The sequence below is a fragment of the Trachurus trachurus genome, assembly GCF_905171665.1.
Source record: "Trachurus trachurus genome assembly, chromosome: 21".
NCBI classification, from domain to species: domain Eukaryota; kingdom Metazoa; phylum Chordata; class Actinopteri; order Carangiformes; family Carangidae; genus Trachurus; species Trachurus trachurus.
In genome coordinates, this window is record NC_139899.1 from 21,059,547 (window position 1) to 21,076,064 (window position 16,518).

At 45.2% G+C, this 16,518-nt stretch overlaps 1 protein-coding gene across 3 annotated transcripts in view; it reads right to left on the bottom strand.

The window, feature by feature from the left end:
• Positions 1-9,006: 9,006 nt before the first annotated feature.
• Positions 9,007-16,518, bottom strand: part of tbc1d4 (TBC1 domain family, member 4) — a 28,072-nt gene continuing 20,560 nt past the window's right edge. For all 3 annotated transcript variants that reach the window (XM_083997219.1, XM_083997220.1, XM_083997218.1), the window contains 8 exons: positions 15,882-16,043; positions 15,625-15,783; positions 15,284-15,384; positions 14,826-14,969; positions 13,683-13,842; positions 13,335-13,504; positions 12,406-12,582; positions 9,007-11,742 (listed from right to left, as the gene is read on the bottom strand). In XM_083997219.1, the coding sequence (XP_083853345.1) occupies positions 11,512-11,742; positions 12,406-12,582; positions 13,335-13,504; positions 13,683-13,842; positions 14,826-14,969; positions 15,284-15,384; positions 15,625-15,783; positions 15,882-16,043 (1,304 nt within the window). In that variant the 3' untranslated portion in view covers positions 9,007-11,511. The remainder of the gene's footprint in view (positions 11,743-12,405; positions 12,583-13,334; positions 13,505-13,682; positions 13,843-14,825; positions 14,970-15,283; positions 15,385-15,624; positions 15,784-15,881; positions 16,044-16,518) is intronic.

A 16,518-nucleotide genomic window follows, 5' to 3' on the forward strand; every position in this document is an offset into this window, starting at 1 on the left:
CAGTGGTCATCTAAAAGTGGAAGGAGGCTGAAAGTTGCTGGATACATCACCTACAGTTCTCATGTAAAAACGCAACGGCATCCATCATTCACGGTTGCTTAATCTTTTCCAGTAGCTCTACGATCAGTCGTAATGCAACTAAAAAATGCTGATCTGGTTGTCTGGTTGAGTGTTAGGTGGCCTGAGGCTGGACAGAGTTGGAAATGTTTATTGAATTATATAACTGTTTGACCTAAATCTTGGCTAAGGAGCAAAGGGGTGGGTCTACAGGGTCCCTCTACCCCCCATGACCTGCTTGGGGTTTAACCACAAGTGGAGGCCACATTCTTTAGCCCCTGCTCACTGCGTTTTGAGGAGATTTTGAGCGCTTTTCACGGGCCGTGCTCAGAGCAGAAATGAATCAAACCACACTGAATTTGTCAGCAGCCAGTTCCCTGACTGATGATTTCATCGCCGGGGCCCCACAGTCTCTCATCCAGAGCACACACTGAAAGTATCACGCATGATCATACAGTCACAATATTGCTCTTGCTTTTATTTTCTATTTTTATGCATGTTGGGCCCCGTACAAGAGAAACATTTTTCCTTATGTTTCCAGATTGCTGTGAATTGGCCATACATAATGACTGGAATGGTGGAGAGTAAATTCCTAAGCCAAGTTCCTTTAAATCCACAGGGGTTCCTGCAGCGTATGGATCAGTCTTCCAAGAGGAACAGGAGCCAAGACATCTGTGTGACTAGCAGGGACTGATCCCCTCTACCAGAACACTGGGAATAGGAAAACCAGGATTATCTGGTCACACTGCATATCATGGGCGTATATCCTCCGCACAATATTAAACGCCCTGCCTCGCTGCTATCATTAAAGTTCCCTGAATCAAATTCATTATGCAATTCCAACAATACAACCCAATTAGCATGTACTCTTGGATGTGCGCACAAACAGCATTTGTGAGGTGGAACTCTTTCATAAGGAGAAGCTTTTTAAATCATATTGTGTAGTAGGGGGAAACACTCACTGACAATGGATCTATCCTTACACTAATCTATTCCGCGTGGAGGTTTTCATTATCCGCCATCCACTATGCTCCTGTTCAGTGGGGTCTCTGCGCCCAGTTAAGAGTCCCACTAGCCCGAGGGTAAAAGGATGGTGACGGGGGATGACGGGGGAGAGCAGGGCTTAACTCTTTTACTGCATTATGTCGTACACTTGCAATAATGCTGCAAAAGTGGGAGATTATTTCATCACCCCCAATGATTGTGATATCCACCTTGTTCGCAATTTGACTTTAACTGTACAGTACGGCGGCGAGTGAATCAAAGAACGATGGATGGAAACTATGACATCAAGCACCTACACCGTGCTATCGATTTACAGATTTGTCGGCGGATAAACTGACAAAGGTGTCGTCGTCGTGTATCTATGCGACGAACACGGCACATGTACACGAGTGGACATGAAGGGGGTCTGTGTTTGCACATTGCAGGACCATACAGGAATGGAGGCTTGTGTTCTCACATATGTGACCTCCTGTGTCCTAGAATGCTGCCTCCACCCAACCACACACACACACACACACACACATGCACACACACACCACACCACACACCACACACACACACACAAACACACACGTATTCCACCCTAGACAGGCCAGGTTGCCAGAGCTACACAAACTCCCACCCATTAGCGGCAGGATTCCAGGATAACCATGGCAACCAGTCTCTCACCCCCGGGGAGACGAGCAGTAGAACTGAAAGGCTCCATTCAATTTCCACATCCCAGTACAGCACACACAAAAGGACACACATGCACACACATTTCACACACTAACACACACAAACTGTCAAGCACACACTTGCACGGATTCACGCACACATATACACACACACTATATACACACACACACACACACACACACACACACAGACATGGACACGTCCAACGCAACCCACTTGCTGTAACAGCCTCGCAGTCACTCCAGCCTTCCCTGCCTGCCTCCACTGGGGTGAGTGGGAGCTTGTTAGAGAGACCGCACACTACATCCTCTCACCCACGGTCCTCGACTGCACATACACAGCGCACCAGTGAAACATTAATTACACCTCACTCATTGTGATTAGACACACTTTTAGAGGAAGTCGACAGACTCTTTATTTTCTGCACAAAGATTATCTTTCTCTCTCTCTCTCTTTCTTTCTACCCTCACTGTCTCTCTCCCTCTCTCTTTCCCTGGAGGCATGAAGCATCTTATCAACAACAAAGCGTTGTACTGGGTCATATCATCCAACTGCATCCACAGTGACAATATGGCATGTGCATTCTTGCCGACCACTGGTGTAATGTCACATGGCAGGTACAGGGCGGTGAGACTTTTTATCACGTAAAGTAATTTCTTTGACATCTCCACAGTATCTCCTCTATGCACAGACCTAAAAATAAAGGATTTGAGAGAAATTGTGTAACATAGAGTAAGCCATGAGGAAATATTGGTATATGTTTAAAACAAAAAAAGAGAGAGAGGGAGATGTGCTGTTATAGTATCACGTCAGTGGCTAATAAGGATGTAGTTATGATCTCTGGTGAAACCTCCATCCCCACTCGAGTGAGCGCAGCGTGCTCCCCGAGTCTCCTCCGTCTCAAACAGCAGAATGTACTCACCGTGGTTAACCGAGGGGATAGAGAGCAGGTTAATGACGCACAGTGGGAAATCAACCTCTAAGTATCGCAAATAGTATCGCAAGGAATGGATGGAGAAGAGGCAGAGCGATGGGAGAGACCCAGATTGTCATGGATTTCCGGTTTTAGTCCTTTGATTCATTCTTTCCGTCCAGGTGTTTGTGTGAGGATCCTGATACCAAATCCAGACCTCACTGTTCAACATCTGCCTAGACTTTCCCAGCAGTAGAGTCACCTGACCTCCTCCTCTTCCTCCTCCTTCACTCTCACCTGTTCACCTGTTTCTCTATTAGCTCCCCAGTATACAGTATATATACTGTACTCGTTTCCATCCCACTTCCTCTCTGCCAGATTGTCTTTGTGCCATATGGCGTAGCTTCCAGTGCTCTGTTCTTTGCCTGCCTGTTTTGATCCTCATCGTGTTTTGGACCTTGCCTGTGCTTTTTTTTTTTTTGTTTTCCCCCTCAGTCCGACCCTTTGTACTTTGTTTGCCTGCTTGGATTTTTTTGTATCCTTGTTTGTTTTTTCTAAGCAAAGACAAGAAATAGGTTATGTGAGGAGAGCAGATGATAAGATTCCTAGGGAAAAAATTGAAGGAGAGCAGCGAGAAATGTAAGGGCAGAAAGAGACATAGAAATGTAAATGATGGACAAACAGAGCTCAGAAATGCAGGGTGTTGATTACCTCCTGCTCACATTAGAGCCCACACAGACCATTAGATGTGAGCCCAGCTTGAATCAATTTGGAAATTATCTATTCAGGAAAATCTTGAGTGGCAAGCATACAGCACTCATCCTTTTATCAACACAATGCCAGTTGTTTTTTTTATGTCTTGAGTGTCAGACAGTGAGGAAGTGAAAGATGTGCAAGGGAGCAGCAATCTTGCTTGGATGGATGGACAGGTGGGTGACGATGGGCAGAAATTAAGGCCAGCAGATATTGTAAAAGGGCGCGGTGTTGTTTTGGAAACAATGTAGGAGGGAGAGCAAGAGTGAGAGAGATCTGGAACGAGGGGAGGGATGGAGGGAAGAGTGGAGCGAGGCTGGCACTAATGACGGGAGCGCCAAGGGCCACACAAGTACAGCTGTCTCCCCTCCCAACTTCAGCAATGTCAGATCAGCATAATAAAACCCAGTGTGTTAGTCTGTGCTCACAGGAACAGCTGGGTGGCTTGGTGGGAGAAAAAAAGAAAAAGAAAGAAAGAAAAGAAAGTGAAGAAGCAAGAGGAGAATTGTGCATCACCAGATCCCATCGTCTCTGCTTGCTTTGAGCTTTGAGTCCCAGTCACACTCAGGGAGACTGCAAGTTTACAAAGGTGTTAGAGCAAGCGGTGGTGGACACTTGAACTTCTGTCAGCCTGGACAAATCTCTTCGCTTTCATCGAGTTTCCAGTGTCTGACGTCAGCATGTGTCCAGGGTGCACTGAGTCACACATATGCGGGGCTCTGCCCACCACCTCGTCTTTGTGTTTGTGCCCTTAGTGGCCTTGCGAAAGGGGGACGTACATACACACACACACACACACTGCATGATGTCATAAGAAGTTCTCCAGCCTCACCTCACATCGCAGTGTCCCCGGTCGCTGATATCATACACCCGGGTCTTCCAGGGGATTAACCCTGCACACACAAACAGATAAAGTCAGCTCATAGTCTTTATATACTGTACTTGATCTTTACATATTATTTGCACTTTTATTGGAGGGACCTACATGTAGGAGGATATCTGCCTGTCTGACTCACTCCTTGTCTGTCTGACCACCCCCTCCTTCCAGCCTGCCAGCACTCTCTTTGTGTCTCTCGCTGTCTTTTTCTCCTCCTCTCTTGCCTGTGTTTGTCTTAATCATTGCTGAGGTGATGTGGGCCAGGCAGAACCAGTGGATAATGTTATTAGAAGGGGGCTCAGGCACAAAGTCTCAACTCGGATTGTTCCTATATCATCGGGGCCTTTGGTCACATTTGCTGGAGATCTCTGGGTGGGAAATGTCCAGAAAAAAAGAACATCTTCACACCTCTTTTTTCAGCTTTTTTTTATTTTATTTGAATGTGTGTCTGTGTATGCATGCACCTGCTCTGCGCGAACAGCCACAGAGCACATGGGCCGAAAAGGGAATAAGGGGGTTGGGCCTGGGTCTAGCACGTCTGAGGCAGTTTAAAGTGCATGTGTGACTACATATGTACACATATGTATCCCATGTGACTAAGGATACTGCGTGTGTTTTTCAGGCCTCCAGGGGCTGCACAGATGAATGAAGCAATGTATCAGGTAAGCCGTGCGACAGTCCCCCAGCATGTGCTGCAGCTGGCCCCAGGAGATTTTGGGGGTAGTGTGTCTGCCAGACCGTTGGGGCTGGGGGCTGGAGGTGGAGGTGGAGGTGGAGGTGGAGGGGGCAGGTAAGGAGGGGAAGAGTGGCTCTTGTCAGGGACCAAAAAAAAAATAGATGAGGGGGTTTTGACAAGACGAGCGTGTCATTAATCACAAGATTCTCCAGGCAGTGTTCGTAGCTCTTGCAGCTCTTGAAGGAGGGAACCAAAGAAATGGACTGGGCTAGTCATGGGAATAGGGAAGTGAGTGAGCGAGTGTGTGTGTGTTTAGTTCTGTGTTTCTTCTGTGGCTTCATTATTGCCCTATTCCCTATTCCTTCTGTCGTTCCTGGCTCTGGCCGTGTACCATCATCAGCCCCTCTGGCAGCTACATCCATGACAGGTACAGAGAGAGAGAGAGAGAGAGAGAGAGAAAGAGGCACACTGCAGGAAGCAAATCTGTCATTGTGCTAACTAAAACATGTCAGCAGTGTGTCTAAGGTGCACACGTGTGTATGCCTGTGCAGTGTGTGGATGGCTGATTGGAATTCAAGGCAATGAAGAGTTTATTTCATAGCTTAAGATAATAAAGTACAGTAAGGGTTTTGAAAAGAGCTGGAACAGACAATTTATCTGTGTAGCAGCGGGTCAGGGGTGTAGATGTAGGAATCAAGGCACTGAGATGTGGTGAGGTGTATGTGTGTGTTTGTGTTTCCCTGGCCCCAGGGGAGTCAACTCCTCTCTCTGGGCTAGACTGAGCCCACCTGAGTCTCTCTCTCTCTCTCTCTCTCTCTCTCTCTCTCTCTCTCTCTCTCTCTCTCTCTCTCTCTCTCTCTCTCTCTCTCTCTCTCTCCCCTCCAGCTGTTTCCTTCACCACCCCCTCCTCACCCCCATCACTCTTCCCTCCATCTTCCAAATTCGCTCACTCCCTGTGTACAGAGTAGACTGCAAGCCTGGTGCCACTGAGATGAGCTCATTAACAGGGAGCTCATATATTTCTCAAGTTGTGTAATGTTTGCGCTTTTGCCTCCAAACTACTTTATCGATTTGAATTGTGGATAATCATGTAGCGAAGTAAAAGTTGAGCTGCTGCATAGAACACTCCATGACCTGTAATACTTTGCACCGACAGCTGTAGCCCAGTGTTTTCTAGTAGTGAATCGACTCCAGCTTTTAGACTGCGCCACAAGCGGAGCAGTATGAATTCCCATATAAGGCAGGAGGACCCTTTCTAACCTCCTCCTCCCTCCTCCTCCTCCTCCTCCTCCTCCTCCTCCTCCTCCTCCACTCTTCTCTTTTCAACCCCCTCACTCCTTCACTGCAACCAGCGAACACTGTCAGCTCGCTCTTCCCTTTCTGCTGAGACCGTGGTCTAATGCCCTTAAGATACACACACACACACATACATGGGCAGATATCTTACCGCGGGTTGCCTGCAGAACAACAGTCCTGTGTCAAACACACGGTGGTTCTCTCAGTTTGAACGCTGATACTTGTCATTTTCTGTTTTCAGTCTGTCATTCACTGAAATACCTGTCTGGACATCTTCATCGCTGCATCACCGTAGGCTCCACAACACAGTAAATATTATAGGCTACAAAAACTTCAGACCGAGCCTCACATGCCCGATGGGAGGGATGAGAAGAGCAGGAAGCAGAGTGGGAGTAGAGATGGATTGAAGGGTGAAGATACTGGAAGCGGAGAGAGGGGAGAAAAAAAAAACACAAACAGAGCTGATAAGGCCCTCGGCAAAGGAAGTGTCATTCCCAGCCAATCCCCAGTGGACTCCCAGTATCCCACTCTTCCCCTGCTGCAGGATGCGTCCCCGTGTGGGAATACGCAAGGAATGTGGTCCCTTTTGTTTAGTGTGCGATAGGCTCCTGGTTGGCGGTCATTTGTGTGTCTTATGTGTGACAAGCTCCAGGCTTGGCAGAGGCTGATCAGAGCAACATTCAGCAGTCCTTTCTGGGTAAGATCCTCCTAGGAAAACAATGACTGGTCCTATGGCTGCTATCTTTCAAAGCCCCTCCTTGGCTGATGGCACTCCTGTTGGGCTCTCACTGTGCTTCACAGTCTACAGACTAAACAAAGAACTGAGAAGAAGGCATCTACATCAGTGGTTCCCGACTCAGTAGGTACCCATAAAGCTCTGTCAGATAGTGCGCGTTTGAAATAAATGTTACCATCATGTATATCAAAGTGGACAAATCTTTCCTAAACAGCTTAATTATTCACAATAGATTAGGTGAGGCATTCATGTTACATTGTAACCTCTGTCCCTTTTCATTCATATCCACTTATCCATTATTTAAAGGGATATTCCGGCGTAAATTTAACCCCTGGGACAGGGACAGAGGTTACCCCCCAGCACATAATAGGAGGCATCAAACATCTGTTAGCTTTGCCTGGTTTCTATTGAAAAGAGACGAAAACAACTCACCCACTCTTCTCCAGTTATACGTTATGCAGCAACTTTCCACATCCAGGATAGTATCCAGGCACTGATGAAACACGTCCGAGTCCGACTGGCAGCACAAAAATATTCAGTTTCAGTAGCCATTGGCAGGCAGTGACCACACACTGACCACTTCCCCAGCATTTAGACTCCACCGGCATCTCTCCCTCTTTCAATATTTTCCCCTCCATTTCCTTCAGCTCGTCTTCAGTAAACACCCATCGAAATGAACTAGTCGTCGTTGTTCTCAAACTGCATAAATTCAGCCGTGTTGTCCCTTCTGTGCTGTCTGCTTCATTACATTACAGGCAGTCTCTTCCGGCAACAAACTTCGTCCTAATCTCGCGTGTGACGTCACGTCTAATCTCGCGCTTGTTTACGTGATTTTCTCCCGCAAATATCTAAAGTTAGAAATTCCCGTTCATTTCCCTGTGAACACTCGACAATAACTTTTATAAACTGATAGGCAAGATTCATAGGAACTTGCATAACGTATAACTGGAGGAGAGTGGGTGAGTTTGTACTGTTGATGACGTTTGGTGCTGTTCTGAGTATTATTTGTGGCTATGAGTGGCTTATTTGATCGCGGTTTGCATGTGGAGAAAATAGACTTGCTAAAATTGCTACAACTAGAGAAGCTAGCGGTCAGCAGACTTCATCTCTTGGGGGGGGGGGGGGGGGGCTAACTTGGTGTCATGGTGCGTTGGACCCATAGACTGTAGGTTGGACCATGCATAAATTTAAGCCGGAATATTCCTTTAACGGATTTCAGCCTTTTATTTTGATAGCCTATTAGCTATTTCTGTCAACCCACCTCTTTCTGCTATTATGTCAACTTATAGCTAGTCTTATTGTCATTTACCTATTTGCAGACTAAAGCAAACTCTGACATACTATAGTCACAAACAAACATCACAATATTGCATGATACAACCATTCAAATCATTTTGTACTTCAACATTACAGCTGCTAACTTGACATAGCTGTACATTAGGACTTTAACGAAATCATCAACCATTACCATTGCCTAGCTGTTTTGACAGTATTACTTCTAGCCTACATGACATATTTTAAGATTCATCCTCTATTTTATTATATGTTAGCAGCCATTTGTTCATACTTAGTACTTCCTTGCTTGACAACTCATTTTTGTGTCCCGACCATCTTCATTTCTTCAACATGGACCAACACTTTTTTCGAGCATTTGGTGACTATTTGTTTCATTCACTGTGGCTAAATCAGAAATGTACACTACTAGCTCCAATGCTTCAGATACGCTGCAAAGAATACAATTTCACTGTGGATTTTTTTCCTCTCTAGAGACCTGCTGTTCTCTTTGCCCAAGGCGTGAACAAAAGTACAACTCTTTAAAGGCCTTTAAATAGACTCTAAAACTGACGAAGCCTACCACGGCCCTTTACGCAATAATATGTCTACACATAGAGAACACTTCTGCTTGAGGCTACGTCCTACACTTGGAGTGCTACCTCGTGGAGCAGTGAGGGAACATGATTTCTTTGTGAGCGCTTACTAGGGCAGGCAAGACTTTAGGACATGAGTAGACAGAAAACAAGGCAAGGTGAGGTTTATTGAAGAATTGACGTGACAGTTTCATTGTGTAGCCCTCATGTTGACAGTTTCTTAAAACACAGTGATACAAGCTTTATTTAGTAGTCAGGACTCAGAGCACCTGATGTAAAATGAAGACCTTTCATTGATTACAATGAAATGCTTTACATTAGATATTGACAAAAAGGTCCATCTCCGATTAATGGAGAATAAAGGCCATCAAAACCTTTGGCACTACTTAAGAAGCTGAAAAGAAAAAAACAGTGAGCAATGATGAGTAAACAAACACGTCTGCCATCTCATTTCCTTTCTTTTTTTTTTCTTTAGTGTCAAGTTTTTTACAGCCAATATTTGGTATTTTCTTTCAAGCTTTAATCTTAGTACAAACCTAAAGATGCAGAATAGGTGAAGTGAGGAAAATGTCATTTCATTTAACGTAAAATACATCACGGCATTTTGGGTGAGTTCATCCCCCACATTTTTGAAAAAACAGACAAACAAAAAATCAACCACATCTTTGGTTCAATGGTTAATTTCTCACTGATGAGTGAGCAGGTAAGCAAAATGCAGGCAGAAAGAGGCAGGAAAGCTGTCAGCAGACAATTGGTTATTTGATATGTTTCACTTTGATGAACTGTCGAGAGAATCCCTGCTGTTCAGAGGCGACCGTTTCTCTATTATTTATGAGGAGTTTGGTGCAAACTTTTCCAACATCGCCTCAATTACAAGAACATTTCAACCTGACAAGGAACGTCAGGACGGATTTATCAAACTTCGTGTGAATTACCTCCTGTAACTGTAGCAAAAGTAGGCGACTGCTCTGGGTATATGCAAACATGCACGTCTGCTAAACATAAACACGTTGCGCTGCATGCCAAAGGACGTAGGTCTGAGAATAAAAGCCCAACACTGAAATAGACATGAATGTGTCACCACAACTCGTCACCAAGGACAGGAAGACCGACAGACACAGTGATTTTGTGATTTCTCTCTTGACAGACATCACCTTGGTTTTTAATGTTGAGGTGTTTTATGAAAGCCCAGGACTGTTTTGCTTTCAATCAGAACTGGCAACGGTGAGTCAGACACGGAGGTGGGATAAAACAAAACCGAGGAGAGAGCCAGGGACACTCTTTGAATCTATGTGAACTGTCTGCCTGTTCACTCAGCCAGTTCACTGCTCAGCTTGCGTGCATGAGTGTGTACATACACAGGGTAGCTCAAAAGGAAAACGGAAATGTCTTTACATTCTTGTTTCCTCTGCAGCCTCTCCTAAGCCCTTGATTTTCACTGCAAACTCTGTACAGAGTTCTTCATGTGACCAACAGCAATGCAACTGCTGATATGTGTTGTCTTTAATCTTGAGCCATGCGACACTAAAGTAGGAGATGCTTCAAGTTCTTTGATAGCCACAGGCTCATAGAAACAAAAAAAAGTCGTGCTGACTTTTGTGCTATACATTGGGCTCACTCCTCCACCTTCGTCTGTGAACTCCACCTCGGTGTCTGAACGTGCTGCTAAAAGCGAGGCAACACCGCGGTCAGTCACACAGGAAGCCAAGAAGGCAGACGACCTCACATCCTGCCTGAGCTCTGAAAGAAAAACGCTTCCTCCTTAAGAGCAGCGAGCAGCGAGCGCTAACAGATCTCTCACGTGAGAGGCAGTGATGTTGTGCCGGGTGATGAGCAACAAAGATAGATAGTGTATATCTCCTGAAAGTCAAAGCCTTATATGGCAGACGTGCGCCCACGTGCCTCTGTGGTGAGAAAAAAAAAACTGAATATTATCACAATGATCTTTGGAGGGAAATTACATTCAAAAGGATTTCAAGTGAATAAACAGGGAAATAACAAAGCAATGTGATTAGCCTGAGGCAGCATTTCCATCACAGACGCAGAGTTCAAAAGCTACAAAAACAATGGGGTCTCAACTCCAGGATTATGCACACTGGTAATGGCTATACGTTGAAGCTGAGGTCCAAAGGATTGTTTGCCAACAAGCACCTTCTGTTCACTGCTTTATGTGGTGCTACTGACACTGGTAGTAAATACATCAAGGCAGTGCTCAAAAACCATTTGCACAGACAGACACCTTTCTTACTGGCGTCAATCTAGGAAATATCTCTGTGATGAAAGATTCCTGAACAGGGAAGGGATGCTGTGTGCGTCTTGATCTCAACCCGATTGCAAACTGGCAGTGACACAGGTGAGGCAGACAGCAGCTCTGATCCACAGATGGAGCAGTCTGTTTGCTAATGAAACTGAAACCACCCTCCCACCACTCTGTTATCTGCTGACAAACACCAATGTAGATATTTCCCATACCAAGTCCAGACATCACACATTTACAAAAGCGCTGCCACTCTCCGTGCAGCCGTACAACAACAACAACAACAATACGTAGCTATGGAGCTCCGCAGCACTTCCACTACAACAGTCTCCATTTGTTCTCTTCAGTCTCTGTCTGTGCGTCCGCCCCGAACAGCCAGCCCCCCCTGGTTGCCATCAGGGCTTCTTGGCTGCAGTTTTGGCTTTCCCGTTGGGTCCTGTTTTGATCTGGGTCATCTCCACATCTGTCAGGGCGTCAGGGGGAAGGCACGAGCGCATGCGTTCAATGGTCTTCTGGTAAGCTGCCCTCTCCTGCTCCAGAGAGCGAATCATGTGCTTCATTTTGCTCTCCCGAGAAAGGAAGTTCTCCACGCTGGTCTCCAGCGTCTGAATCTTCTGCCGCGCAGCCTAGAGGACACAGACATTGCACCTCGGTAAACGCAGAGTACAACACAAATTTGGATACAGAAGACAAAAAGCTGAGGAACCTCAAATATTAAAAAGTCAAGTAGATGTTGATACGAGTGTGACTTTGTTCTTGGATCAAATTTCAAAATCTCAACAAATAAGTGTAATCAAACATGACCATAATTAAGACAGAGCCCGCAGCTTCTCTAGAACACTTGTTAAGTACTGTGGTTAACATTTATCCAACACCATGATTCAAAAATACAACATTTTCTATGTCACATCAGAGACCAGAGAAACTTCATACCTCTCCGACCTTCATTAGCATGAGGACCATGAGGTGTGACTCTGCCTGTCCTGCTGCCCTGATTAACATGCTACTGATCAGAATGATATAGATGCACTCTCGCATGAATAAGAGTTCAATTCCTTTGTCTTTCCAGCATTTCCATTATGTTTTTAGCTTGTATTTTATCGCCACCTATGGGTAGTCTGTGATACTACTAGTACAGACAGAGCCCTTTATCAGCCATGTATCCTCCTATAGAGGGAAGTATTAATTTACCCACATTTAATTGTTCACCAAAATTTACATTAATGTGTTTCAATGGTACTGGGTAAGGAGATGATCTTGAAATTGAATCTGATCCTCCTCCTCTTTACCTGAAGTTTTTCCAGGAGGTCCATGTTCTGTTTCTTCAACTGCACATTTGTTTTCTCCAGTCTGTCGAGCCGGTCGGAGTCATCAGGCAGCGGTCCAGCATCTAACATCTCATCCTGAAGGACGTGGTACTCCACCTCATACGCGTGCAGCTGCTTGGAGATGTCCATCTCCACAACCTGGCAAACGGATAGGTCACACACTGAGACAGTTGCCACCACGCCTCGGGTCATCAAGTGTATCAGTGGAGTTAAGGATAAGTCGTTTTCTTAAAGATACACCGATAGCTCATTTTGAGTCAGTCACACAAACACACACTATCCTGGTGATACTCAATAGAGGGTCAGTTGGATACTTTAAATACACTGTTCACAACTGTTATTGTGCTATTGTGTCCAGCTAGTTTGGGTAATGATTCAGGCCTTCTTTTATACAAGTATATATTTGTATGCACATATAAAGTAAGTACTAAATTATACATGTGCGATAACAAATGCTAAAACAACACTTCTGCTTGTTACAGAGTGGTTGGTATTATCTCAAAGACTGCACACATTGAAAGCAATTCTTATATTTTATTCTGTAAATACACATTAAATCAAAATGCCATTGATAAAGCTATAGTTGGAATAAATCTGAAGTGAAATTTTGTATACGGTATATTGTTTTGCTTCAGTCTCTTTTCCATATGGGACCAGAGTGAAGTAAACAAACTGCCAGAGCGATTACAAGAATAATATTGTTCTCACATTATGGTATATAAGTAATGCGAACCTTTAACAGCCCTGTAACACATTTTCCTTCCACCACAAGCACTGAGAAGCTTTTAACCAGCGACCAACCATGCAATATGTATTACGTTTCCATGGCTCACTGGGCTTAATTATTTGGAAACCCGAGACTGTATTTCCTTGAACTTCACACTTTGTACCTTGGCAATGGTCTCCTCCATCTGTGTCTGAGTGAGGGTGGGAAGTGTAGTTTTCAGATAGTCCACAATGCTCTCAAAGCTGTCACACTCCACTATCTCCCCCTCATGGCTGCTCAGCAGACAGAGGGCCACTTTAAAGATGACTTCAGTCCCCTGGGCAAATACAAAATCTGCAGAAAAAGAAAAAAAAATATCAAACCCCACACAAGCAATAAGCAAGCAACGTAATTCTTTGCACACTTAAACCTTCAAGGCCGTTTAAATGCCAGCCTCTTTTGCAAATGGCATTGCGCTGATAAGCATTTGTGTGTGAGCAAACACAGGAGGGCCATTATTCTAAAAATATACCAAAGATGCGGGACACGAAGCCAAGAGGGAACTGTGAGGCGAAGAGGGTGAGGAACCACGGCGCTGCGTAGAGGCTGGGGCAGATCTCGTGCTCTTCAAAGTGATTGTACAAATCGCGGTGGTAGTCGTGCAACAGCCTGGAGAGCTGGTATATCTGAATCTGAGAGAACACACACAGACACAGACACGTCATGTGAACAAGCATAAAAAACACACAATGCAGGTTGAAACAAGCTGTGTGGGAACAAATTGTTATATATCTGGGTCTGCAAGGGAAGAGTTTAGCAATGTAATCAAAAAAATATTACCAGCTGTCAAATAAGAAGGGAGCTCCACAACTGTTTTAGAGACTTGCCCTGACACGCATTTGATGAGCAACATTAACTCTCTTGCAACACATTACCATGATCCTGACAAGTTCCACAGCATACAGAAAAGAGAAGCAGAAGTCAGGTCGAGCTAAAATTAGCCTGTTATCAGTCTTACAGTTTCCTGACAGTTACACACACACATAAAAAACACACACACACATGCTGTACCTTTATGTCCTCGCACTCAACCCAGTGCAACAAAGAAAAAACGGCACAAATCCTGTAGTCTCTGAAAAACTTCAGGTTGCTCTTGCGGGTGCGGGGGAGAACCTGTGCTCAGCTACATGGTTACCTGACACGGATTAAACATTACCACGCCTGCTGACGCTGTCGCCCAGGTGAGGTCAGCTGATGTTTAACTGGAGCTAACAGGGCAGGCATGCAGGCGTGGTTTTGAACAAGAGGTGGAGGCACTTGACTGGTGTTTGCAGTTGCTGACTAATGAGCCACATAGTTGAAAGCACAGTTCAACTTCTTACAGCAAGTTAGAAACTTAGTACGTACAGCCTTCTTGGTGCACACTTGAGTGCGATTGCTGTGTTCACACTGACCCAAACGGGCCGCACTCGGGCCTAAACTTCAGTTGGGCCGACCTACTGTAACCAGTATATGTGTAAAAAACACTCTTAAACATGTAATCCCTTGTGCCCATGCAGTCTATCACAGTCTCCTAAATCAACAAGCAGAATGTAGAGATCCATTGCTTAAAAAAAAGAGAGATCATTTTAATAACATACCAAGGTGGTCTGTGTCCACACATTCACCCACTGACCTGCAAAGACACCATGTCAGGTCTGTACTGCCGCCTGATGCCGAAGTCGTACATCAGGAACTTCAGCATGTCAAAGGCCTGATCTTCGCTCATGTGCAGCAGCAGCACTCCAGCTACAAAGCTGATACCTTGGCAGTAGCCGACCTGTGTGGCACAAAAAAATATTACAGCACATGCCCCAGAGAAGGAAGCATGCAATGCATTTCAACAATGTGACACAGATGGAGCAGACAAGAGAGAATGAAACCAAGATTTAAAACCGAAGATAAAAGCCTTTACATCAAGAAGTAAAAGCTATTTTATAGAAGTCTTTTCAGTAATATTCTAGGGGGCTCTAATAACAAAATTGCACAGTCACTGCTGCTTCTACTATGATTTACCAGTTTCATGATATTCACCACATTATTCGCACGCCTCACAGTGATTTATTGAGGGGGAAACAGGATTATGGTATGTACCTCTGTATCCAGCAGAGAGTAGGCTTTGAGGAGGTTGTAAAGGGAAAGCTGCCCTGCACCCAGCTGGGCTGAGAAGTACTGGTGGGTGGGGAAGGTCCGGCCTGAGGCACAGGGAGACAGATGATATTTCGTCAACATGACAGTAAGAGGCAGTTCACCCGTGAATAAGTAAGAATAACAGGACTAGCTACGCAACAACCACAAACACTAACAGGATCTTCCTCTTACGGAGCAGCTGAGGCTGAATCCGTCTTAAGACTTCTCCCCCCCCATGCCTCATATGTATAAAACACTAATTCTCTGTGACCCCTCCCCTCCTTATTTTACAATATTGTACCAACCTAGATCCACCAGAATAGCGTGCTGCTGTGCGGTGAGCTGCTTCAGCAGGTCCTGGTACGGGGTGTCCGGCGCATGTTGGCGCTGGGGCAGCCGGTGACGCAGCCGGTGCTGATGGGAAAGAAGCAACCACACCTCTCCACGTCTGCCCTTGGGAACCCCTGCACACAAAGATGAAGGATGAAGATTATTTCTTCATCTTATTCTCTCCTTCCTTTTGTTGCACCCTTAAAACACAAGACACACATCTATCTTTCACCTTGGCAGAGTGCGCGATACATCTCCTCCCTGTCTTGTGGGACCGTCGTCCTGCCCGGGGCGGTCAGTTTTCTCTCCCACAATGCCAGTGCATCTTTGGAGCACTGGCCCACTTCCTGGTAGTTAAGCTTCATCTTGCGGATGTGCAGCTCATCTCTGCTCGCTGCGGCACGGTCGACAGAATCAAAAAGAGATGAAACGGATGAGATGTACATATTCAACATCAGTTTAATGATTGATACTCTCTTGTTGCAGCAGAAAATCATCACCAAGGACTGATGTAGGAGGAGGCTTTCTAGAAAAGTATGAAGCCCTTTCGTGTTTGTTTTGGTAAAGCATGAAACAGATAAAAAGAAAGATGTCATACTTGAGAGCTGAACCTTATGCCACCAGTAACCACGTAAACACAGACCACAATACCCACACTGACATCAAATCTCCATCGTTATTATGCTTTAGTCATGAGGAGGCCAAGGACCAAAGGAACAGAAACACCATGAAGTATGATTGTCCCTGAACATGCAAACAAAATAAGTGGAATTGAATGAATATAATAACCAACACCCAAAACCATGCAAACCATCTGCCTTGATACCAAGGGCTCCTTTTATATGGCTTACCTTCTATTGATAACGGTT